Source organism: Meriones unguiculatus, chromosome 12 (assembly GCF_030254825.1).
Source record: "Meriones unguiculatus strain TT.TT164.6M chromosome 12, Bangor_MerUng_6.1, whole genome shotgun sequence".
Classification (NCBI taxonomy): Eukaryota; Metazoa; Chordata; class Mammalia; order Rodentia; family Muridae; genus Meriones; species Meriones unguiculatus.
In genome coordinates this window covers 86,561,054-86,586,230 of record NC_083360.1, presented here as the reverse complement: position 1 = coordinate 86,586,230, position 25,177 = coordinate 86,561,054, and the positions used below count along the sequence as shown (strand labels likewise).

General features: G+C 39.0%; 1 protein-coding gene and 1 non-coding gene across 8 annotated transcripts in view; one reads left to right on the top strand and one right to left on the bottom strand.

Moving 5' to 3' along the window:
* Nucleotides 1-25,177, bottom strand: part of Tut4 (terminal uridylyl transferase 4) — a 101,786-nt gene that overhangs the window by 6,931 nt on the left and 69,678 nt on the right. For 3 of the 7 annotated variants that reach the window (XM_021661046.2, XM_021661054.2, XM_060366098.1), the window contains 7 exons: nucleotides 13,856-13,933; nucleotides 13,497-13,674; nucleotides 13,233-13,280; nucleotides 13,065-13,147; nucleotides 6,656-6,771; nucleotides 5,318-5,505; nucleotides 3,609-3,709 (listed from right to left, as the gene is read on the bottom strand). In XM_021661046.2, the coding sequence (XP_021516721.1) occupies nucleotides 3,609-3,709; nucleotides 5,318-5,505; nucleotides 6,656-6,771; nucleotides 13,065-13,147; nucleotides 13,233-13,280; nucleotides 13,497-13,674; nucleotides 13,856-13,933 (792 nt within the window). The remainder of the gene's footprint in view (nucleotides 1-3,608; nucleotides 3,710-5,317; nucleotides 5,506-6,655; nucleotides 6,772-13,064; nucleotides 13,148-13,232; nucleotides 13,281-13,496; nucleotides 13,675-13,855; nucleotides 13,934-25,177) is intronic. The other 4 variants (XM_021661031.2, XM_021661059.2, XM_060366097.1 and 1 more) reach the window with 2 other exon arrangements.
* LOC132646961 (U6 spliceosomal RNA) lies at nucleotides 17,653-17,759 on the top strand. Its single transcript, XR_009585283.1, has one exon. It is a non-coding gene; the product is annotated as a U6 spliceosomal RNA (small nuclear RNA).

Sequence of the window (25,177 nt, the reverse complement as noted above, 5' to 3'; positions counted from 1 at the left end):
GAAGCAATAGAACTTGGTGACTGTCTGGATATAGAAGTTTAAGGAAAGAAAAATGAGAGAAAACTAGACTGTGAGACAGACATTAAGGCTATAAATACTGGGAGAAGGGATAGCGCTGCAGTGCACCCTGGCCACATTAAAGCTGAGTTGCTCTGTTCAGTATCAGGAAAATGATATCCATCCACTAGGTTCTTATGGAAAGGTGAGGTGAGACAGAAGAGCAACTGACAAAGAAAATTAGGAGTAACAGAAAAATAATCAGAGCCTAAGTTTTATACATAGAACATGTGGGTTCAAGTTCTGACTTCAAGTTATCTTCTGATCTTAGGCCAGAAACATAAATCCCATTTATATAAATAATAATGTAAATTAACTCATGTTTCTATACAGATTAAACAGTGCACACAGAAAATATAAACAAGAAATTCAGATTTTTTTTTCCCTCTTTAAGATGCTTTTCCTAGGCTTAAGGAACCAGACTAGCTCAGCCACTGGGCATCGGGGACTCCCAGGCGGTATACTCCACCGCCCCTGGCTACTGGTGCCCTTTATAGCTAGGAAAAGACATGGATAGGGTCCAAATTTAAAGCTGTGAAGAGTCACATACAATGGCCTATTCTTGTGATCCCAACACTCAGGAAAGCTCAGGGAAGAAGAAAACAGAAGTTGAATGGCTCAGAAAGAAAAGACAGAAACAGGACACATGAGGGCCAATATTTGTAGACATTTAAAAAAAAAATAACAAAACCAATAATGTTCAAAGGTGTCAATGACTGGTATTGACACACAGATTTTTTTTAGTATGTTTTACATTTAAAATATTAACAAATAGATAAGACGCATTTATAGGGCACATCTCACTTAACAAATGTGATAACTACATTAAATGTAATCATTTAGTTTAATGTCATACTTTCATAATATTTATGAAAGTATCAGGTACACAATAGGTAGTTAAACACTAGGTAGTGGACACCCTAAATACTTTTCCAAGACTTCCTACTATTTCCTAAATACCAGTCACATCAAAGCTAGCAAACAGTTAACAGCTTTCAAGCTAGAAAGCTTAAGCATGGAACCTTTCGACTTCTCTTAGTTCAGGCTCCCAGCTTTCCCACATTCATCATGTTAACACCTACCACTCCATAGTAACCAGCAAAAACATTAAACTCCGGTGACTAGTGTGATGCACTTCACAAAACACAGCAGTAGGTATGGAGTAAGCAACTCATATAGCATGATTAAGTTAGAAGTAAAGTAAATATAAACTTATACAATGTTTAAGAACAACCTAACAAAGCTAATAAAAATCAGGAGTCTGAATTCTGATTTGTCTCTTACAAGCTATAATATCATTTAACAGATATCCACATACGATGTGATAATAATATACACAAGTTATTTGCAAGTCTGAGCACACTGGCATACACCTTTAATCTCAGCACTCAGGTGGCAGGGGTGGAGTTCAAGGCTAGCCTGCCTACCCTCTTGAGTTCTAGGATAAACGGTGTGTGAGAATCAGAGGGAGAGGGAGGGAGGGAGAGGGAGGGAGGGAGGGAGGGAGGGAGGGAGGGAGGGAGGGAGAGAGGGAGAGAGGGGGAGAGAGAGAGGGGGGAAGAGAGAGAGAGAGAGAAGGAGGGAAAGAGAAGTTAAGTTACAGGCAAGTAAAGGGCTATGAACCCATTAGCCGAATGTTGATATTCCAAAATTATTTTAAAAATGACTGTGTTATGGCTAATTTTGGTTATCAACTTGATTATCAGAAAGTAAGTAAAAACCAAGCAGCTGAGCACATTTGTGAGGTTTATTTTTTTTCTTGCTTGCCCTCGGTCTCACTAGCAAGCTCATCTATGCTGAACCATTTCTTCTCTGGCATTAGAATCTGGCATTGGAATGAGCGGACTGAAAACTGGCTGCGCCCTGGACCTGTCTGGGACTCTAGCATCTGACTGAGACTGCTGAGACATAAGGCTTCAAGGACTAAACAACTCCCAGACCCTTAGTTTGTCAGGAGAGAGCCATTGTTGGACTCATCAGACCACGGCCTATAAACCACTCTTGTTAAATAAATCCCTGGGGCTGAAGAGACGCCGTTAAGAGCACTTCCAAAGGTCCCCAGTTAATTCCCAGCAACCACATGGTGGCTCATAACCATCTATAGTGAGATCGGTGCCCTCTTCTAGTTTTTAGGCACACATGCAAGGCAGAGTACTGCATAAATAGTAAGTAAATAAATCAATCTTAAAAAACAAAACACAAAAACTCCTTTTTAAGTAAACAAACACATCCTTATACATAAACACATATTCATGTTCACTCATTAGACAACCCTGACTAATCCACTATGAACACAAAAACCAAGAGCTGTGGAAGAAATCAAATAAATGTTTTGAAAAATAAAGCTATTAACTAAAAGAGCATACAACAGAATTTAAAGGAAATACTGATTGCAATAAATGAGCAGTCTCTCCATTTAGTGTCAATCCCCCTTTCTGAGGCAGGGTCTTAGGAAAATTACACCACTGTGATGTGTTGAATTTTACCACAAGAAAGGTTGGCTTGGGGCTGGAGGGATGGCTCAGAGGTTAAGAGCACGGGCTGCTCTTCCAAAGGGCCCTGAGTTCAATTCCCAGCCACCGCATGGTGGCTCCCAACCATCTATAGTGAGAGCTGGTGTGCAGGCAGAGTATTGTATGAATAATAAATACATCTTTAAAAAAAGGTTGGCTTTTAACTCAGGGTCTTCCTGCCTCGGTCTCCCGGGCATCTATCACCGTGCCTAGCTCCCAACCTCTCTTTTGATAAAAACCAACAACTCACAGTGGCATAATTTTACCTTTTTGAAGACTCTACATAAAAATGTGTGGCCGAGTACAGTGGTACACGCCTGTACTGCCAGGACTCCAGGAGGCAGAAGCAGGCAGATCTCTGTGAGTTCAAGGCCAGCCTGGTCTACAAAGTGAGTCGAGAACAGTCAAGGCTACACAGAGAAACCCTGTCTCAAAAAAATAAAAAATGAAAGTACAAATTTTTACAACTAGGTTCAGCAACTATTAAAATGTAAAAAGATATTTCAACTTTACGTCTATTCCTATTAACAGTAACACTTTTCTACTCTTTATTTCAACCCTCCATCTTAGGTAGTTTCTTTATTATAAAAACAAGGAAGCAGGCTCATATACATTAAGGAGCTATACCACTAATATTAATAGAAACCCAAATGTTACTTTGGCTCAGGGGCCTCGCAAGGACAACTCTGCAAAATATGTGATCGTCAATCTTACCCATGATATATGATTAGTGTTCACTGCCGTGGTGGCATGAATAGGAATGTTCCCCACTGACTGGTGTGTGTGAATGCTTGGCCCATATGGAGAGCCACTGTCAAGAGGTGTGGCCTTGTTGGAAGAAGTGTGTCACTGTGGAGGCGGGCTTTGAGGTCTCATCTGCTCAAGCCAGGCCTAGCATGGCAGTCTCCTCTGGTTGCCTAGAGATCAGCCCATATCTGCCTGTAGGCTGATATGTTTCCAGCCATGAGATGGTAAGTGGCCCCAGTGAGATCTTTCCTTTAAAGAGCTGCCAGACTCATGCTTACACAGCATACTTACGCCTTCTGAAGACTGTCTGGTCCTTATGGACTGGTCGCCCTGTTGCTGAGCTGACCCAGCCACCTGCTGAGCATTGACCAGATTGCGGACCAGCTGGGCTGCTGAGAGAAGACACCCAAAAACACCAATTCAAAAGATACAGAAAAAGCAGGAAGCACACTGTTTCACATCAATAATCTCAATGTTTGAAGCATTAAGGCAGAGGATTTCTGTGAGTTCAAGACCTGAGCTGCACTGTGAGCTCCAGGCCAGCTTGGGGCACAGTATGAGGCTGTCTCAAACAAACGACACAGGAAAGTAACAGCAATGAAAAAAAAAAAAAAATCAGTGAAACTAAAGATGGTTTTAAAGGCATTTGTTTCCTGGAGGCTGAACACAGGGTCTCACACAGTAAGGCAAGCGCTCCCCACAGAGCCACAAGCCTAATGGCAGTGTCCTAACAACTTCAAGTTTATACATTTTCTTAAGCTACTCTTCATTTTCATTACTGAAAGTAAAAGAATATACACAGAAGCAGCAGACAGAGTCCTCGAAAGATCAGACTAAAGGAAACTTTTACACAACAATTCCTTTAGTGCTCTCTACCACAGCCCCATCTGAGACCACAGCCAGGGCCTTGCAAACGCACTCTACCTGAGCTGGATCCTCTCCCCTTGCTTGTTGATCTTTACTTTTATATTGTTATTTATGTCGCGTGTATAAGTCTACATGTATGTCTACACACCAGATGCATGCAGGCGAGAAGAGGGCAGTGGTCCCCTAGAGCTGCAGGTACAATCTGTGAGCTGCTGTGTGAAGTCTGGGAACAGAATGCGGGTACTCCGGAAGAGCACTCGATGCAAACTGCTCAATCACCTAAAGCACCTTTATGTTTTAAAGATTATTTTGTGTGTGTATGTGTGTGTTCCAGCAAGCACAACATGCATGCGCACACACTCCATACACACACCTGCTATGTAAGCTCAGGTGCACTTGGAGGCCAGAGGAAGGCACTAACCCCCTGTAGCTGAAGTTGTAGGCTGTGATCCATTGTCTAGCACGGATGCTGAGAACTGAACTCGGGTCCTGCAGCAGCGCAGCAAGTAATGGCTGAGCCATCTCTCCAGGTCCTCAACCCATCGTTTTGGAACCAGTCTTGTTATACAGCCCAAGCCAGCCTCTTGTTACTGTCCCAGAAATACCGGGCTAAAAATATACTTTTCAGTTTTAATATGAATTGATTTTTTTCTTTTTTTATGCATTTCTATTTAAATTTCACACTGTGGTGTATCAAACCCAGAGCACCATATACAGCTAAATAAATCCTCAGTCCGTATTAATTAAAAATGAATTTAATTTTTAAAATTTATTTTAAATGAATTTAATTAAAATTTATTTTAAATGAATTTAATTAAAATTCATGGATTTGTAACACAGAGAAACCCTGTCTCAAAAAACAAAAACAAAACAAAACAACCAAACAAACAAAAACAAAAACAAAGAATACCTGAAGCCGGTATTTATATCTGAAATTCTAGGGAAGCTGATGCAGGAAGATCCTAAGTTTGAGACTAGCCTACACTACACAGCAAAACTGTCCCCCAAAGTACAGTAGTACTGGGGCTGCAGCTTAGTAGTAAACCATGTACTTAAAATGCACAACAGCCTTGGTTTGATCCCTAGCAACAAGCAGGAGATAGCCTCAAGTATTTCTGATCTTTTCCACCTACCTGCCACACCACTATTCCGCTGGCGCGCCATCTTGACCTCCGGGCATTCCCGACGAACATGCCCTGCATCCCCACATATGAAACACCTAAGGTCTCGGCAGTCAAGAAGGTCTCGGGAGTCTTTTTCTTCTTCGTTTCCTTCCTTCTCTTCTTCACTGTCTTTCTTCTTTAGTCTAAACAGTAAACTGCTGATACCAATAATGTGGAGCCAGGAACTTACAAATTGATCAAATCATAAAACAAACTACACCATATAAAATGACAAATGGACTAAGATAGAGCCCTATGCTGTTATTTTTCTAAAGACGCTTTATTTATAACATCGCTAATTCGTATGATAAAAATTAAGGATTGTAGTCATTTTGTAACAGTACTGTCTGTCTGTCTGTCTAATTTTTGAGACAGCGCTGCGCTATGCAGCCGTTGCTAAGCACCATCTACCACCTCAATGTAAAGGTCCTCCTGCCTCTACCTTTTAAGTTACTGGAATTACAGGGGTGCTCCACCATGCCCAGCCACACTAAAAAATTTGAGTATTGCATTTTTAGAGGCTGATACTTAGCTCTACTTTAAAAAAGAAATAGAGGTTTAGAGAAAATAAGTACCTTGCCTAAATTTAGTAAATAGCATGATAGAAACTAGAGCTTATTCTATTTAAATAATATTTTAAGGCAGAATTGATAATGGCTAAATATACATGTAGAACCTGGGGAAGCAGGAATCACACTATATCTTTCCTTTCTTCTTCCTCTTCCCCCTCCTCCTTCTACTTTTTGCTTTGGTTTTTGTTGAGTCTCTCCATTACACAGCTCTGGCTGTCCCACAACTCACTATGTAGACCAGGATCAACTCCAGAGATTTACCTGCCTATGCCTCCCAGGGGTTGGGATTACAGCTGTGTGCCACCATACCCAGATCCACAGATCTATAAAGTGTGTGTGCATGTGTATCTGAGGTAGCACAGAGGAACTGTACTTCTCCACTGACAGAACGCAGACAGACACAGTCCAACATAGGCGTCTCTAGGACTCAGCTTACTGTAATTTTATTTTGAGATTGTGTGACTATGAAGTCCTCCTTTTATCTTAGAAGTTGCAAACACATAACATGTCAATTAACATTTCTATTTAAAAAAACAATGAATTAATAAACAATCAAATGTTATAAAACATCACTAAATATAAATATCACTCAAATAAATATTTACTTAAGAGACAATTAAAAATCTTAAACTTAAAAAAATAACTTTCATACTTAAGATATTTCTGAATAAAATTATGAATATAAATTAGTCTCATTTATTTTCTCTATAAAGCTGATAGTAAATTATTTACCAACCTTTTCCTTTTGGGACAGTCTTTCATGTAGTGACCTATTTTTCCACACACACGGCAACAACGATCATTAGGAGCCAATTCTCCATCTGTTAATACTCTTGAATCAAAGAAGTATTCCTAAAGAAGTAAAATACAATTTTAAATTAAAAAATCAACATAAAACTTCTAAAATAAAAAAAATCAAGATGCAAATAATAACAATAATAGGATTAAGAAATATTTCACTGTGACTGAAATTTCGGGTAAGAAAATAAAATTTAGAATTATGGCAAACAGTGGCGGCACACACCTGTAACCCCAGCATGCGGGAGGCAGGGGCAGGTGGATCTCTGCGTTTGAGGACACCCTGGTCTATAGAGTGAGTTCACCCATGTCCAGAGCTACACAGACAAATCTTGTTTCAAAATAAAAATAATTCATTTGAAAAATTAGAATTATTATAACATCATAGTTGCTAACAGAACTAATATTTTATATCTACATTACACAGTACAATACAGACAAGCTAGAGATGAGTGAAACCTCGTGAAACCTCAATAAAGTAAATGCTGTTTTCAATTCCAATTTACAAAAAGAAAGAAAGAAACTGCGCCTTAGACAATTCAAATAATTTACACATAGTGATGAGTTGGCTAAATCTCAAAAGTTTTGCCTGTAGTGATTAAAAGCTCATTCTTTCAGTGAAGCCAGGCTATTTCTACAAAGGAATTGTGAGCCAGGGTAGGCAATGGTCTGTTACACAGAGAAACTCTATCTCAAAATACGAAAAACAGAAACAAAATCAACCAACTAACCAAAGGAATTGCTCTCCTTTCCAAATGGTTTTATGTAAAGAAATCATCTAGCTTATTTAAAATGTAATTGGATTTGCAATGAAAAAAAAAATCACATTTATGGGGCCCTTGTACATGCAAGAGGCCAGGAGGGCATCAGATCTGCTAAAGTTGGAGTTCCAGGTAGGTGCAAGCTGCTCTGCGGGTGCTAAGCACTGAGGAAGTGCTCTTAACCAGTGAGCCATCTCGTTAGCTCTGCAAATAGCTTTTAAAGAATATGTAACACTTACTATATAAAGTGGAATGTCACTGAGAAGGTTGGAAAACATTTTCCAAGTCTCAGAAAGAAGTTCATTTTTCTTCTACCCTCACACCTGGCTCACCCTTCTTAGTGCTTGCTTTTCAGAAATACCAGTTTATCCTAAAAATAGCCATAGTTCTGGAAGCTAAGAGAGCAAATTTGCTGCCTATAAATCCATGCAAGATCTAGGATAAAAATAAGAGATACCCCAATAAAACAGTAATAAAAATAATTAAAAACAAAACAATGGTGACTGTAGAAAAACTGAAAACCATATATATTTCTGGTAGGACTATAAAATACCACAGATAAGTGAAGCGTATACGCACGCAAACACACACAAAAGAATAATCAACGAAACAAGAAATTCTACTTCTTGGTGAAGTCTAATGAAAACATATATTCATGCAAAAAAATTACACATATATTCATAAAAGACTGCTCATTAATAGCTGAGACAGAAAAGCAACCCAATGAAACAACTGATGAATGGTATATTTGTACAGTCGAATATTATTCAGCCATAAAAAAAAGTACTGCCACAAGCTATAACATAGATGAAACTTAAAAATGTTCAGTGAAAGAAACCCAGACCAAAAAGACTAAAAATTACATGACTCTAAGTAAAGTCTACAAAAGAAGGCTTGTGGGGTAAGAGTCATGAAGAAGAGCCCTCTTGGGGCCCCTCCTATTCTCACTTTCCTTAATAAACTTCTGCTTCCTCTTCGTTAAAAAAACAAACAAACAAACAAAACAAAACAAAACAAAAAAACAGTGTGTGGACTTCTGTGGGAAAGAGGTAGGAAGACACACAAAGAGATGATTCTGCAGGTAAGAACAACTACGGCTCTTGCAGAGGACCAAAGCTCAACCCCAGGCACCCACATCAAACATCTCACAACTCTGTATCTCCAGCCACAAGCAGAGCTAATGATTCTGTCCTCCAAGGGCACAGACACTCAAGTGCACATAACCAAGCATCACCCACGTGAACACAAATAATTAAAACAAAGAATAAATCGTAAAAACACTCAGAAATAAAAATAATACAATTTTGGTGATATAGCTGCCAAATATTTTGAGTAGATCTCAGAATTCTATTTTATCAGAATTGTACCTCAGCAAAGTTGTTTAAGGTAGCACGGTACATGGAAGCAGGCAGCCAAATGGCAGGGAGGGAGTCTTTAGAAAATGGGTAAAGAATCGGAAGAGGGAGAAAACAGGCAACAGGATGGGAGCCTACCACAGAGGGCCTCTGAAAGACTCTGTCCTTCAGAGTAGTAAAGCAGACGCTGAGACTCAGAACTAAACTTTGGGCAGAGTGCAGGGAATCTTATGAAAGTTTATAAAAGGGTTAGACAGAAAGAGCTTGAGAGGACAGGAGCTCCACAGAGAGAGCAACACAACTAAAAAATCTGGGCACAGGGGGTCTTTTCTGAGACTGATACTCCAACAAAGGACCATACACAGATGTAGCATGGCATCTCAGGGTCCAAGTGGGTTCCTTAGTAAGGGGAAAAGGGAGGGTCTGTCTCCAACATGAACTCAGGGGCTGGCTCTTTGATCACCTCCCCCTGAGGGGGAAGCAGCCTTACCAGGCCACAGAAAAAGACAATGCAGCCAGTCCTGATGAGACCTGATAGGCTAGGGTCAGACGGAAGGGGAGGAGGACCTCCCCTATCAGTGGACTTGGGGAGGGGCATGGGTGCAGAAGGGAGAGGGAGAGCAGGCTTAGGAGGGGAGGGAGGGAAGGGGCTACAGCTGGGATACAAAGTGAATAAACTACTTAATATAAAAATTAAAATTAAAAAAAAGAAAATGGGTAGAGAAGTGTTAGAGCAAACATGCTTAGCAAGGACACAGAAATAAACACAGGCAGACTTAAGAAGCCACATTACTGAGGCCCTGTAAAACAATGCTAAAGCCAAGTGCTGGGATTCCAGGCAGGTACTACTACGTAGGTATAGCTACAATTTTATTTTCTATCAAAACAACAAAAAAGTCCTTTTTCATTTCACCAGTTGCTTAAGGAAAAGACAGGCTTCATCCAGAATCTGTTCTTTATCCATCACTTCAAATTAATCATCAAGCAGTAGCCATTTTGTTCCTGAATTGTTCTCAATTCATGTTTCTCTACTTCACCATCACTTAAAGTGACCTGGTTTTCACGCAGACAGATGATAGGTGCAGTTAGTGTAAGGTTGAACAATATGGATACAAAAGGACAGTAGGCACTAAGATTAAGGAAAAATATAAACCAGAAAGTAGACAGAGTCAAATGGGAAAAGAAAATAGAGACAGAAGACAACTGTCAGATAAAGAGAAAGTAGGAAAATGTGCATTAGAGGACGATATGGTAGAAATATGAGAATATCTGAATGAATAAGAAAGGTAAGTGCAGAAAAATATACTGTGTTTGTGTGTATGTTTTTTTTTTTTTTTTTTTTTTACTCCTTACGTGAGAAGATGAAATGAGAAATGGACCCATATTGTACAAATACAAATCTCAGGCAGAGCACAGAGATTTCTTTCTCTCTTCTAGCTATCCCTATCCTTAGTCTGGAAGCTTCTAGCCTCCATTTAATCTAATCTTCTCTAACAGGCCTTGAAGGCTTCAGCTTCCTGCCCCCATCTATTAATGGAGGCCTAGAATGTTTCAGACTCCAAGACTTCCTGCAGAATAAACTCACCCTTCTGACTGTTTCTGAATTCTTACTGGCTGTTTCAATTAAGCTACTCTGGCCCAAACTCCTCTCCAAACTGACTGAATCTGCCTTCTCTCTGGGCTTCTGACTCAAGTGCTCTGCTTGGTCTCTAACTCTAGCAATATGTTCTAATCTTCTCGCTGCTTCTCATCCTCTGTAACCTGTCTCTAAAACTGTCCCTGTAAAACACCCCCCGCCCCCTGCAAACACACAAACTCTTCACACAACACTCCTCCTCTACTTTCTTCCCATGCTGCTCTTTCCTATGCTGCTCTCTTGGGAGTTGGCCTATATCATAACTGACTCATTCTGTCAAATCTTTCTCTAATTCAGCATTTTGTCTGCCCCTCAACTAAACATAATTTTCAAACTGACCTTACTTTCATTTTTTGGGATTAATGGTATATGCTAAGGAGGGGTCTATTACAGCCAGATCTCATTCACAGACCTAAAAGGTCTTTGGATGTGACTGCTTGCCAAAGAAAACATGTTGCTGCATTAAAATTCCTTTGTGCGTGTGTTGGCTTTTTGAGACAGGGTCTCGTGATGTGGCTTCTTCTGGTCACATATTCACCTAACTGGCCTTTATTCCCACTGCCTCCAACTTCCAAAGGCTGAAATTACAATTGTGAACCAGCAAGCCCAACATACTTGTATTTCTGCACATTCTTACAAATATGCAACACTATTTAGCAGTGAAAGGATTAAGTGAAAGCAAAGAGAATGAGTAGTTTCTGTAAGTTATAATACTGATGTAACAACAAATGTCCAAAAGAAAATAAATGCCGTAAGTTATGAAATACCGTATACTAAATATAAAAATAGAACAAGAGGGGGCACAAGGGTCTTTTTTGAGACTGATACTCCACCAAGGACAATGTATGGATATAACCTAGAACCTCTGCTCAGAGGTAGCCCATGGTAGCTCAGTAACCAATTGATTTTCCCTAGTAAGGGGAACAGGGACTATTTCTGACATGAACTGGCTGGCTCGTTGACCTCCCCACTCCCCAAGGGAGGAGCAGTCCTGCTAGGCCACAGAGGAGGACTTTGCAGCCAGTCCTCAAGATACCTGATAAAACAGGGTCAGATGAATGGGGAGGAGGTCCTCCCCAATCAGTGGACTTGGAAAGGGACAGGGAGGAGATGAGGGAGGGAGGATGGGATTGGGAGGGAATGAGGGAGCAGGATACAGCTGGGATACAGAGTTAATAAAATGTAACTAATAATAAAAATGAAAAATGAAAAAATAAAATAAAAGGATTTTAAAAAATATGGCTAGCGGGCTAATGATAGCTCAGAGGTTGAGAACACTGGCTGTTCTTCCAAAGGTCCTGAGTTCAATGCCCTCTTCTGACATTCAGTACAGACACACATGCAAGCAGAACACTGTATAAATAATAAATAAATAAAATTTTTAAATGGTTAGCAGGCTCAGAGGTTCCTCTTTCTAGGAACCAAAAGAACATTCAGTTTTACTATTAAACAATATAATACTAAATAAATACAATATAAATATACAACATAATATATAAGTTATATATAATTTATTATAATATATAAAGTATGCTTTATATAATTTAGTTATAATTTTATCTATTAAATTTTATATAATTTATATGCATAACTTATGTTTATAACTATATCATTTATAAAATAAAATTTTATTTACATATTAAATATATTTAATATATTTTTATAATTTAGATATACGCTATAAATTATGAATATATAAAAATACAATATAATACTAAATACAATACTAAAATTAACAATTTTTAAATCTACATACAACTAGGGGCTAGTTGAGATATGTTAAATTGTAAAGGACCACTAAAACTTTTATTCATAAAATGAAATCAGTACATTTCAAGTGAACTTGGGTCTCTTGTATAGGTCTATGTTCTGTAGGCTTCCACTGCCTGGTTCCTATTAAACATGCACAGAAATAAATACTCAGAATTCCCTTAATTCCCAGGCAAAATGTCACTAAATGTGTACTGCTATGTCAATTAATGTATTGATGAAATTAGTATGTTTTTCCTGAGTCATTTTGTTTTTCGTAACTTCTGTGTTTTCAAATGTTCTATTTATTATCTCTGATATAACTATTATTTCCCACTAAGCGGCTAACAAACAAACATACATGAGCACCAGTGTTCCAAAAGGGTAAAAATCTTGCTTTTCTTACTGCACCATAGAAAAGAAGATTCCTAACACTGGACTAAACAAGTTTTCCAGGACATTCATTATGTGGTAACAAATAATGTGATTATTCTCACTCAAGATTTTTTTTTCTCTTCAAAGTCTCTTCCTTTAAAACTGAAACCTCCTCTGGTCTTCTAACAACAGGAAGCAAGCAAAAGCTGAGTGAGACCGAACAGCGCTGTGTGAGAAGAGCAAGCCAACTCAGAAGAAGGAAAGCGTGGTGCCTGCTGTCTACTCCTGAACACTTCAGCCACAGCAGACTCTGAACAGAGCCAAGCAAGCACCCACTTCCAACTTTTCTGTGTAATTCAGAATGGGAAACTTTGAATCTGAGGTTTTGCTCCCATTCCCACTGCCATGTGTAAAAACAAAGTTCTACAAGAGAAAAGAGAAGAATGAAAATTTCATATACTGTAAACTTACAGCTTCTCTGCCAATGAGTGGATAAAAGGGGGTACCAAAAAGTTTCCTTCCATTGATAAACGCCTTCATAATAAAATTGGTCACTGTTGAAGAAAGAAGATAATAAAATATTTAGACACTACTAAGTCAGAACTTTTAAAGCACATAGTCTCAATATTTAAAACTTACTTTTTCTAGAGACACCAGCACCAAGGTTATGATTCAAGTCAAAAGGATCTAGAAGAGAAATATTTGTATAAGTATTGTTAAGTATTACACTATAGAGTGGACTTTGTAGGAATAGGAGTCTAATGCTATATATTCACAACTATCTAAGTCAGTGAATTATTCCTTAAAATTGTTAGGTGACAGAAAACAATAGGCTGACTCAGATCAGTTTTCTTTGCTCAATTTTTCTGGTGGTCTTGAATTAACAATAATGTAAACAATCACCTTCAATTGCAATGCATTTAGATGTCCACTGCTTTTCAAAAGTGGTCAACAGCTTTTTCTGCCGAATACTGATGACATACTCCTTGAAATCAAACTCTTCAGTATAGAAACGAAGCAGTCCTAACCAGAGCTCTCCCAGTGACTCCGTGTTCTTTCCAAGCGAAGGTAAACGCTTTTTCTTCAGTCAAGAAAACAAACAGAAAGGAAAAGAGAAAGACAGGAAGAGGAGGGTAGGAAAAAAGAAGAGAAAAGATATATATTATTAAAATTATGAAAACAAAAAACAAGTAAAATTATTAAACTATGGAAATCCTAACATCAGTGAGCATTCTATAATATAAAAATTATACAAAAATTACCAGTTCTTCTGTTTTATCAAAGAAAAAAGCATTCCATCCATCAACCATTCTCTGTGGAATCTGTTTTCCATCAAAGATCTGCATTAAAAAATATAATTATTAGATTTCAAGTTATCTAACCTAAAGACCTACAAAGACCTATCACTTTAGAATTTATCTACAGGAAAAACACTAGAATGTTATAACTTGATGCTAAGTACTTAATGAAATATATGTAAAACCAAGTTAAGAAAGTGTATCTTAAGACTATCAGCCTCTCCAAAAACATTTAATATTATCTGACGCTGTTCAACCTATCAAAATGCATTTGTATGCATACGTATGCATACATACAGGCTAAGATTAAGTAAAATCAAAGAAAATGAAAAGAAGTTTCATTAAAAATTATAAATGTAGATATAATAGATAATATTGATCATATATCCAAAGGAAAACAATATCACTGTTACCTAGTTCCTTTTATGTTATTAATATCAGATAAGGCTAAAAAGTAGTTAAATATCAGATATGTTTAATAAAAAATTAGGTAGCTTTTCCTGACATCTTTATAAACAAATTATGAATCCTTCTAATTAAGGTGCGTAACCTGGCCTCAAACTTTAAATACTCTTGCCTCAGTATCCAGAATAGCTGGTAACAGACATGTGTCACTATGTTTGACTAAGAAATGCTATTTTATGAGAAAAAAAAAATAAAGTGATTGCTTCAGACACAATTGACTACCACAAGCAATTCTGTGATTTTCTTTCCATTTTATGAGACAGGTGTCATCAGGTAGCTCAGGCTGACCTGTGATCTTGCCTCTAGCTCCTGAGTCCTGAATTTACAGAAATAGGGCACAATGGCTGCTTTCCAATACTAGGCCAAACCCAGGGCTCTCTGCATACTAGACAAGCACGCTAAGCACGCCACCACGTGAGCTACATGCCCAGCCTTTGTGACCTGCTTTTCTACAGGTTCATAAATGACTCCACACAAAGGAAAGGTGCACAGTATTGCTTCAGAATCAGCAAAAACTAATCTCTAGTCTCAGGCCTACATACAAATGGTCAAGGCTAATTATCCCCATAAACCTCCATAAGGTTAACCCAGCAAAAATAAAAGTTCACATTAACTACACAAGTAGTTTATATATTTACTAATGTAGAGGTGCTTGTGCAAGTAAGCGCAGAGGGTATTAAGAGCTGAATTTGAGTCCTCTGCAAGTGCAGTAAACACTCTTAACTGCTTAAGCCATCTTGAGAATCCCCAAACATAATTTTTGGTGGGGGGCGGGGAAGGTTTAGACAACTTGAGTTCCAGGACAACCAAGGCTACACAGAGAAACCCTGCCTCGAAACAAAACATTTATTTTTATTTTATGTGTCCTGCCTGCATATGTCTGTGTAACACACGTGTGTCCAGTACCTGTAGAGAGCAGGAGAGTATTTGATGCCCTGGAAGTGGGGGTAGGGACAGTTGTTAGGTATCATGTGGGTGCTGGGAATCGAACCCAGGTCCTCGGGAAGAATAAACAGAGCTCTTAACCACTGAGCCATCTCTCCACCATCCAAAAACTTACTTTAAAAAACTCACACATGAAAAAAAAAACAGATGTGAATTATTAATTTTATTATTTGTTTTTATCTATTTACCTATGTAGTTGTGAGTTTTTGAGACAGGATCTGCCTATGTAGCTTTGAATGACCCGGAACTCACTATGTAGACCAGGCTAAATTTGAACTCAGATCTGCCTGCCTTTGCTTTAAGTGCCAGGACTAAAGGCATGTGCTACCACCTCTGCTGCCAGCCCAGGTATATAAGTATTTTAAACATAACATGGCTTTCTTTCCCTTTCATTACCTCTCCCAACATACATACAACAATGAGGGCAAAATACAATGAAACCGAAAATGTTTACAATCACTTGATAAGTTAATCCTTGTGACCCTTATTTGAAGGCAAGTAGCTTACACTCCTGTATGTCTGGCCTCTCAGATTTTATTCTCAGGTTTAGATTCTTGTGGTCAAAAGAGCTATAGCCTTATAGTGAAGCACAAAAGCTCACTAAACCAACGCTTACCAGAAAGAGACTGTTGACTGAATACATTCTGTATGTTAAAGACAGAGCTTACAAAGATTAATTAAGTAGCTCTGGAATACTTATATATAATTTAAACAAATACAGTCACCCAAAACTGTTCAGTGTACGTTCTGGTATTTTATCAAACAAAAGAAGCAAAGACTTGGGGACTGGGGAGATGGCTCAGCTGGTGAAGCACTTGCCTCAGGGAATCTGCAGGGAAAGCAGAGCATGGCAGTGTGTTCCTGTAATCCCAGGATGGTATGAAGGATGCAGAAAAGCTCCACAACTGGAGCTGTACATCAGTAGTAGATATCTGCCTAACATATACAAGGCCCAAAGCTCACAACTCAAAAAGAGTGAAATATTTAAAAGGCTGATGTATCATTTAAGATTAGATGTTAGGCTAGGGATGTGGTCCGTAGCTAGTATCATTTGCTTAGCATGGAAGACACAGGCTCAAGCCCTGGTACCAAAAAAAAAAAATTGCATTTGTGTAAGAAATTTGACCATTCCCATGTCTATTTTACTATTATAATATTTATGATCTACTCATATACGAAATTTTTATTTTTATTTTTAGTTGTGTTAAAGCCAAATATATTATCTTAAAATACTTGTTCGTTGGCATTAAGTACATTCACAGTGCTGAGCTACCATCAACAGCCATTCAGTCTTTTTTCTTTTTCTTGTAAAACTACAACTCTGTATGTGTTAAACTGTTATTTTCCACGCTTCCCTTTCCCAGCTGCTGGCAACTACCATCTATCATTCTACTTTATCTACGAATTTGATTATTTTAATTACTAATTGGAATAAAATATTATGTCTCTTTATTAACTGGCTTACCTCATTTGGCATAATGTCCTCAAGGTTCTCTGATTAAATTTATTTTTCCAGTTGATATAGTTTAAGAAAGCATAAGTTTTCATGTAATCAACTAATAACAATACTCCTAAATCTCTTTTACTGTTAATTTTTATGTTAAGAATTTTCTTGGACTTATGATTTGCTGGAACAGAAAAAAAAAAACAAAAACAAAAACAAAACTCTGCTTAAGAAAGTTCCTTTTGACCTGAATGTATTATTGTTCATCAACCAAAAGAACCCTGCGAAGAGCGAAGAGTTAATTTTGGTGGTAAAGCCCTCACCTAGAGGTTCAATCCCAGTACTACCAAGACAATCTAACACTCCAAAAGCCAGAACATAGTGTGGTGTCATTCCTAAAACCCCAACTACTCAGTAGACAGAAGCAGAATAATGACAGGGTAGCCACAGCAAGTTAGCAAGGTTGTCATAAATATACTATCTGTAACCTAACATAAAAATTATAAAGTCATAAAATATCTAATATTATAAGGGAACTTGAGATATAGCTCATTGGTATAGCACTTGCTTAGCATGAAGAAGGTCCTGGGATCAATACAAAGTACCACAAAACAAAATCCAGACTAAAGCTTAATAACTAGCCATTTAAATCTAGATTTGATTCAAAATGAAGGCAGAGATAATTAATGTTATTAAATATAACCATAAATTGAAACTACAATCTGAGACAGTAGCCAATACTTAAATACCGTGACACGGAAAACCCTATGACAAGCAAAAAGGGGTAAAAGCAAAAGTGTACATGTCAGCCTAGCGCTCTCAGTGTCAACAACAATCAGAACTCATCACACTGGGTCCAACGGCTGCGTCACTGCAACAGTGACAGTCTGTCGAACAGGCACGGGGTGTTCTCTTTCAACAGTATATATACTAAAACTGAAGTGACACAGAGAAAATCAGCATGGCCTCTGCATAAGAATGACAGCATGATTTTAAGAGGCCATGAATCTGAAAGGGAGCAAAGAATACATGGGAGGGTCTGGGGTAAGAAAGGGGAAGGGGAAAATGCTGTAATTATATTATAATCTCAAAGAGTAAAAGAAATTTTAAAAACAGATAATGGGAACGTAAAAACAGATAATGGGAACGTTTAAGTTGGATAACAGAATTGTATTTTTCCCAACAATAAAAATAATTTTGTTATTAACAAAATATGGTAAGAGAATAATTAAAACAACCATCACTATGAACATCTATTTTAAGATCTACTGTTAAAAGGCATTCCATTTCTGGGTTTCATTCACTAGGTTGCTTGAGACAGGGTCTCACTGTGTAGCCCTGGCTGGCCTGGAACTCAGAGAGATCCCCTGGTTTGGCTTTCTTGAGGACTGGGATTACAGGTGAGTACATACCCAGCTTGCTTTTATGCGTTAACTTTTGAAGAAAGGTGTTATCACGTGGCCAGGGTAGTTTGGAACTGCTGTTTCCCAGGCTTGACCTTATAAGCCTCCTGCTAATCAGACAGGCACCCATCATGCACCACCTCAGCGTCTCTGCTCTGTATGACAATACTAGAAACACTACTATTACATTCTGTTTGGCTTTGTCTCTTAAGACAGGCTTTTAACCTTGAACTTTATCAGCCTCAGCTCTCTGTCCACAGTGTTACATTTGCACTGATAATGAACTCTGGGTCATGGAGATTCGGCAGCTTATTGAAGCTTATACTAAAGAGTCTGACTAAGTTCTAAGCCCAAGTAACACATCCTCACACATTAGCTCATGCTTACTAATCCATGAGAGATCACACAGAGAACACTGTAAAAATAAAATCTGTGGTCCACTCATGTTAATCATATGCTGCTAAAAGAAAAAACATAAAACATACATTTTGACAGGTCTAATTAATTTATGATAAAATTTTAAAACTCTGTAGTGAAAGCCAGGCATATGTCTTCAATCCAGCACTCAGGAGAAGAGGCAAGCAGAACTCTGTGAATTCGAGGCTAGCCTGGTCTTCATAGTGAGTTCCAGGGCAGCCAGAACTACACAGCGAGACTCTCTCTCAACAAAACAAACGAAGTTCTATAGGGAGCATCCATCATTACAGAGAGCTGCTTAATATTGTGTCCTGAGCTCATGACACAATGAGGGTAATAAGACAACCCAACAGTCTTCTTTACTACCAGCATGTGCCTTAATTGTCCTGGACACTGTCTATAACCTGGAGACCAGACTATGTTTCCGTTGGCAGGAAAATAAAAAATACAGGTTATTTCTGGACACTAAGAAATGAAAGCCAAGCCAAGCTTAGTACTTTATTCCACCACTCAGGAAGCAAAGGCAGGCGGATCTCTGTGAGTTCAAGGCCAGCCTGGTCTACTGTAAGTTCCAGGAAAGCTGTGTTGAGTGGCCCAGTCTCAAAACAAAACAAAAAAGAAGAAATAAAAGCCAATACTCATGAGAGGACACAGAGCATACAGATTCAAACCTTACTCAACATGTGTGGGGAAAGATCATGGATTGAGTTTAGATGAGAGGGAGAAAGTTGACATGGACAATGGGCCTATGGAGACAGTATCTTCTAGAATCAGAAAAAAACAATTCTGAATTTCCCAATTTGGCTCCTGGCAAGACAGGCAAAGACTCGTGTGTTTGAATGCTTAGCCCGTATGGAACAACACTAGGAAGTATGACTTTGCTGGAGAAAGTGTGTCACTGTGGAGCTCCTAGGCTTAAGCGAAGCCCAGAGTGGCATAGTCTTGCTGCCTGCCAATCAAAACACAGAACTCTCACTCCTTCTCTAGCACTATGTCTGCCTACATGCTTCCTGTCATGACAATAATTGACTAAACCTCTGAAACTGTAAACCAGCCCCAATTAAACGTTTTTCTTTTTAAGCCCTGTCAAGGTCATGGTATCTCTTCACAGAAATAAAACCCTCACTAACAGGTAAGTAAAATATTTCTCTGGAATGCTGGCAGTAGAAGTCAGAATCTGGAACCTGGATGCACACCCTCTGTGGCCCATTAACCTGTTCTCCAGCTTCTAGATAGCAATGTTCCATGACTGCAGGGAAGGGCAATGAGGCTGAAATCCAACAACTTAAACCTCAAAATTATTTGGCAAACATTTGTTAAAAAACAACAAAACAAAGCAAGAACCCCACAATCACTACCAGCAAGGAAGTGAAAGGACCAGGAATATCAATTAACTTAGAAAGAAAAACTACAGAACCCATAAATAATAAAAGCAGCGCTATAAACTCCATATTCCCAAATTCAGTAACCTCCATAAACTAGTCCTCTCTTTCCTTTCTGCTTTTTTGTTTTCTTTCATGCTTGCTTGGTTTCATGACAGTGCAGGCTGCTCTTAAACTCAGTGAATAGCCCAGAACAACCTTAAACTTCTGATCCTTCTGCCTCTTTCTCCTCTGTGTTGGGCTTACAGGCATGCACCCTACATGGTGGTGAATGTGGTACTGTGAATCAAACACTGACTCATGCCTATCAGGCAGACACTCTCCCAGATGAGCTGTCCCCAGGCTTTACTTCTTTGCTTGTCTTATGAGATAGAGTTCCACTCTGTAGCCCAGACTGGCATTGCGTCACATTATCTTCCTGCCTCAGTCTCCCAAAGTGCTTCAATTACAAGCATGATATATACACCCAGCTAAACCAATTTTTAAAAAGATATATTTTGCCAAAATGCACACAAGGAAAAAAATCTGAATAAGCCTGTATAATTTAAACAAACAAATAAACAACAAAAAACCACATCTAAATCAATGCCTAATAATATTAAAAAAAAACAAACAGAATCTAAGGGCAGCCTGGTCTACAAAGTGATTCGAGGACAGTAAAGGCTACAAAGAGAAACCCTATCTCGAAAAACAAACAAAAAGGGAAAAAAAAACAAAACAGCCCAACAATGTTTCAAAATAATTATACATCAAGACCAAGTAAGATATACCCCAAGTATTCAAGACTGGTTCAACATATAAAAATCAAAATAATCTATCACATTAAACAAGAAAAAGAAGAAAAGTCATACTACTATCACTAGATTCCAAAAAAGAACTCAGTACCCATAAATGAAAATGAAAGTAAAATCAGGCACAGTAGCACACAACTTCCAAATTGACAAGAATCACATAAACTCAGGAGTTCAAGAGAAACCTGGACAACACAAAAATCTGTATCCCCACAGCTGGGCATGGTAGTCCAGGACTAACTCCTAGCACTCAGGAAGCAGAAGCAGACAAAACACCAACGTTCAAGACCAGTCTGCTGTATATAGGACTACATAGGAAACCTTTATAAATTTAACATAAAATTTTAAACAACAAACAAAAACCACAACAATAAGAACAAACAATCTTCTATGAGCTATTAACCTGATAAGAAAAGGCTTCTTCTCCTTGTGGCACAGCTGAGCTAGGCAGTGGCGCTGTGCGCAGCCGTCTGCACAGGCACAAAAAGCCTTTCTCTGCTTCTCCTTGGAGCTAATTGGTATTTTTCTTCCTAGTCATTGCCTGACCCTCATGCTTGCCCACTCCCTGAATCCAATCTCCTCCTTGTAATATATGACACTTTAAAAAATCTGCAGCCGCAGTGGTGGCACATGCCATTAATCCCAGGACTTGGGAGGAAGAGGCAGGCAGATCTCTGAGTTCAAGGCCAGCCTGGTCTACAGAGTGAGTTCCAGGGCAGCCAAGACTGCACAGAGAAACCCTGTATAAAAAAAAACAAAAACAAAATTGCCGAAGACCAGGTCTGCAGAGATGATTCAGTAGTGGTTAAAATCATGAGCTGCTCTCACAGAGGACTGGCATTGTGTCTCAATAATCTTCCTGGGCTTGAGGGGAGCACCAGCAGCTTTCTTTTTTCTCAGAGTCCCCTTTTTCTCTCCCGGTTCTGGCAGAGTCCTCAGAATTAAACTATCTGCAGCTGGCAAAGAGCCCCTCTCTGAGCCTGTACCAGGCAAATAGTTTGCTGCTGGGGACAGTCTGCATCAGTCCCACATCCTACACCTGGGATCAAAACAAAAACATGTTTACATCCACAACATTTTCAGCTGGTGGAAACCATGCCCTCTGCATAAGATGTTTTTCTTTCTTTCCCCTCATGCTGCTGCTCATTGCTGTTGATGCAGTTTGATGAGAATTTGGAGATCTCCTGAAACGAAGATTGGACTTTCCACAAGGAACCTGACAACCTAACCAGCAGGCAGCAGCTAAAGAGAACTCAGGCCCTGTCTACACTAATGTTCCTTTTCTCCTACCTTGTGCTGGGGTGTTGGAAGGGATTAATTGGGGTGGAGAAGACAGAGATAAGGAACCCCAAATAAAGTAGGTTTAAAAAAAATTAAAGCCTAAAACTCCCTAAGCTACATTTTTGTTAGAATTTTTTTTTAGTTACTTAGTTTTATTTAATGTGCACTGTGATTTTCTCTGCATGTATGTCTGTGTGAAGGCATCAGATCCCCTGGAACTGGAGCCACAGACAGTTGTCAGCTGCTATATGGGTTCGGGAATTGAACCTCGGTCCTATGGAAGAACAACCACTGAGCATCTCTCCAGCACCTTCATAGAATATTTTAGCATAGTACAGAAATGAAACTGGGCCAATCTGTTAAAGACTTGATCACCAAGATGCTGCTATGAAGATCTTATTATGCTTTTATGGGAAATTATTTGTCAAGAGCCACGCAGGACAAACAGCAAAACAACTTTAGAACTCAACAGTGCAGGCCCACCAATTAGCACAAACGTGATGGGTGTGCCTCAGGAAGGCAAAGCCCTATGTGTCCTGAGGACTTCATGCTGTTTTGGAGGATCACAGCTGGGTGCCCTTGCACTTACCACAGCCTTCATTCTCTATGAGCTGTCTAGAAACTCTACCTTCCGGCCCCTCACTGGGCAGTATCCCCCTCACTGGGCAGTATTGCTGGCCCTTCATAGTGCTTGATCTTTTCCAAGCATTGCTTCTAGAGTAGGTTAGTGACTCGTCCACCACCCTGAGAAAGGACTTAGATATGTGGATTGTTAGCAATGACTACCACCCTTAGAAAGAATTTTGAAAAATATATTGTTATCAAGGATAGATTAAAATATTTTTGTTAATGGCTCTGATGTAGAGAACAATATGAAGTTCAGAAAAGTACATCTTTTGTTTTGTTTTTTGAGACAGGGTTTCTCTGTGTAGCTTTGACTGTCCTGGACAAGCTTTGTAGACCAAGTTGGCCTTGAATTCACAGAGATCCGTCTGCCTCTGCCGACCAAGTGCTGGGATTAAAGGCCTGTGCCATCACTGCCCAGTGAAAAGTACATCTTAACAGTTGAGCTAGGTGTCGTTTCCCTAATTTCTTCCTGAGCCCATTTATCAATCATATAAAGGAGGGCTACCGACTTTTTGAGTTAATTTTTTATGTAGCCGCTTTGCTGAAGGTGTTTATCAGCTGTAGGAGTTCTCTAGAATTTGGGGGATCACTCATGTGTACTATCATATCATCTGCTAATAAGAATATTCTGACTTCTTTCTTCCAAATTCTGTCCCATTGGTCTCGTTTAGTTGTCTTATTGCTCCAGCTAGAACTTAAGGAGCATACTGGATATATAGAGAGACCTGGGCTCACAGAGACTGAACCACCAACCAGAAAGCAGGCATGGACTGGCCCTAGACCCCCTACACATATGTAACAGATGTGCAGCCTGGTCATCATGTGAGTCCCCTAACAATGGGATCTGCTGCCAGCCTCTGGATCGTTTCCCCTAGCTGGGCTGCCTTCTCCAGCCTCAGTGGGAGAGGATGTGCTTAGTCCTGCTGTTACTGACTGGATGTGCCCAGACGGGTACCAGATGGGTTGGTACCCTTTGGGGAGCCTACCCTTCTCTGAGAAGAGGGGGGAACATGAGAGGAGGGGAATGTGAGTGTGGGAATGGAAGAAAGGAGGAAGGAGGCAGGTACCATGCTGTAAAGTAATTAAAGAAATGAAAACAAAAAATGATAGTTGAGCTAGTGACTCTATGAGGTTAGGGATCAAGAACAATAGTATCAACAAGCACTGGCTGACTGACTCTCACTGAAGCTGGGCTGGTATTCACGGTGATGATTAATTTCTTGTACCCATTTTTGCCTTCAGCTTTCTGATATGATTTAATAAAAACTGTTAATGAATAATGTGTACCTTGAGGATTTAAAGTAGAAATGGTTGTTTGATTGTTTTCTACATAAAAGTTTAGATCTGTCATCCTTTTTAGATTTTTATAAGACTACTTTTTAAGGTAATTCTTTGTAACTGCAAATTACATTCTGCTAGTAAAGACAAAGTGGCTGAAAAAAATTTCTTCTTTGCTTACACTTTTGTTGGGGATTAGACTGGTCCTATGTATTTTAATGTTAATTACTCAGCCCCAAGATCTTGTCCCTGCTCAAAGGAGCACATTCTCATGTATACCTGTCCTTGTGTAAATCTTGCTCCACCTAATTTAAAGCTGATGGTTGATAAACAATGCTGAAGCTGGGGTCTGGCAGAAGGAGGAGGAGTGTGGAGTTCACAGGCTGGGGTCTAAGGACCAGGAGGAGAGAAGGATGAGAAGACAGGATCAGAGGAAAAGAAAACGTGGGTTAGTGTGGTGGGAAAAGAACACATGGCCAGATCAGTGTGGATAGAGATGGAGAACATTAATAGGTATTTGGGGACCATGGATGGGAGGTAGCTCAGGATTGGGGCTGGGAGGTGAGTTAGTTTAGAGAGTTAACATCTGCAATGCCCCAGGTAAAGTCTATGTTATAAAGTACAACAAGTGTCTGTCTTTATTTGACTGACAACGGATTAAGGAATACCACTGGAATAATGATACCCTAATAATAAACATTTATTAGGTCAAACCCTTTAAATTTACCACAACGCACTTTGTTAATCTGTAACCGTTTGCTTAGTTACAAACCTGTGTGGATTCTTGAGAAAAATTTGTTTTCTTCATTCATAATACATAAAATATTTGAACATTTTTTTCTACATATACTCATTATATTGTAATACTTCACTTGAAGAAAAATTGACTATAATCACATTGTAATTTTTATACTTCCTGAAAGATTTTGCTGGGATATATAAGCTGTGGGAGAAAAAATAAAGTTTTGAAGATTGTTGGAGCCTGCCTTGCTTCATCTTCTAAGTCTAAAGGTGTGTGTGAGATTCTTTTCCCTTCCTTCCTTCCTTCCTTCCTTCCTTCCTTCCTTCCTTCCTTCCTTCCTTTCTTTCTTCTATTTATTTATTTGTTTGTTTGTTTAATTTTTGCTGGCTATAAGCAGTTCCGGTACAGAAAATCAAGCCTTGTACCCTCAGAAAATCTATGAATGATCGATCAATCAGACTCTAGGTAACAGTGCCTCAGTCTACCCTGACTGTTGAAGCTGGTCTTCAAC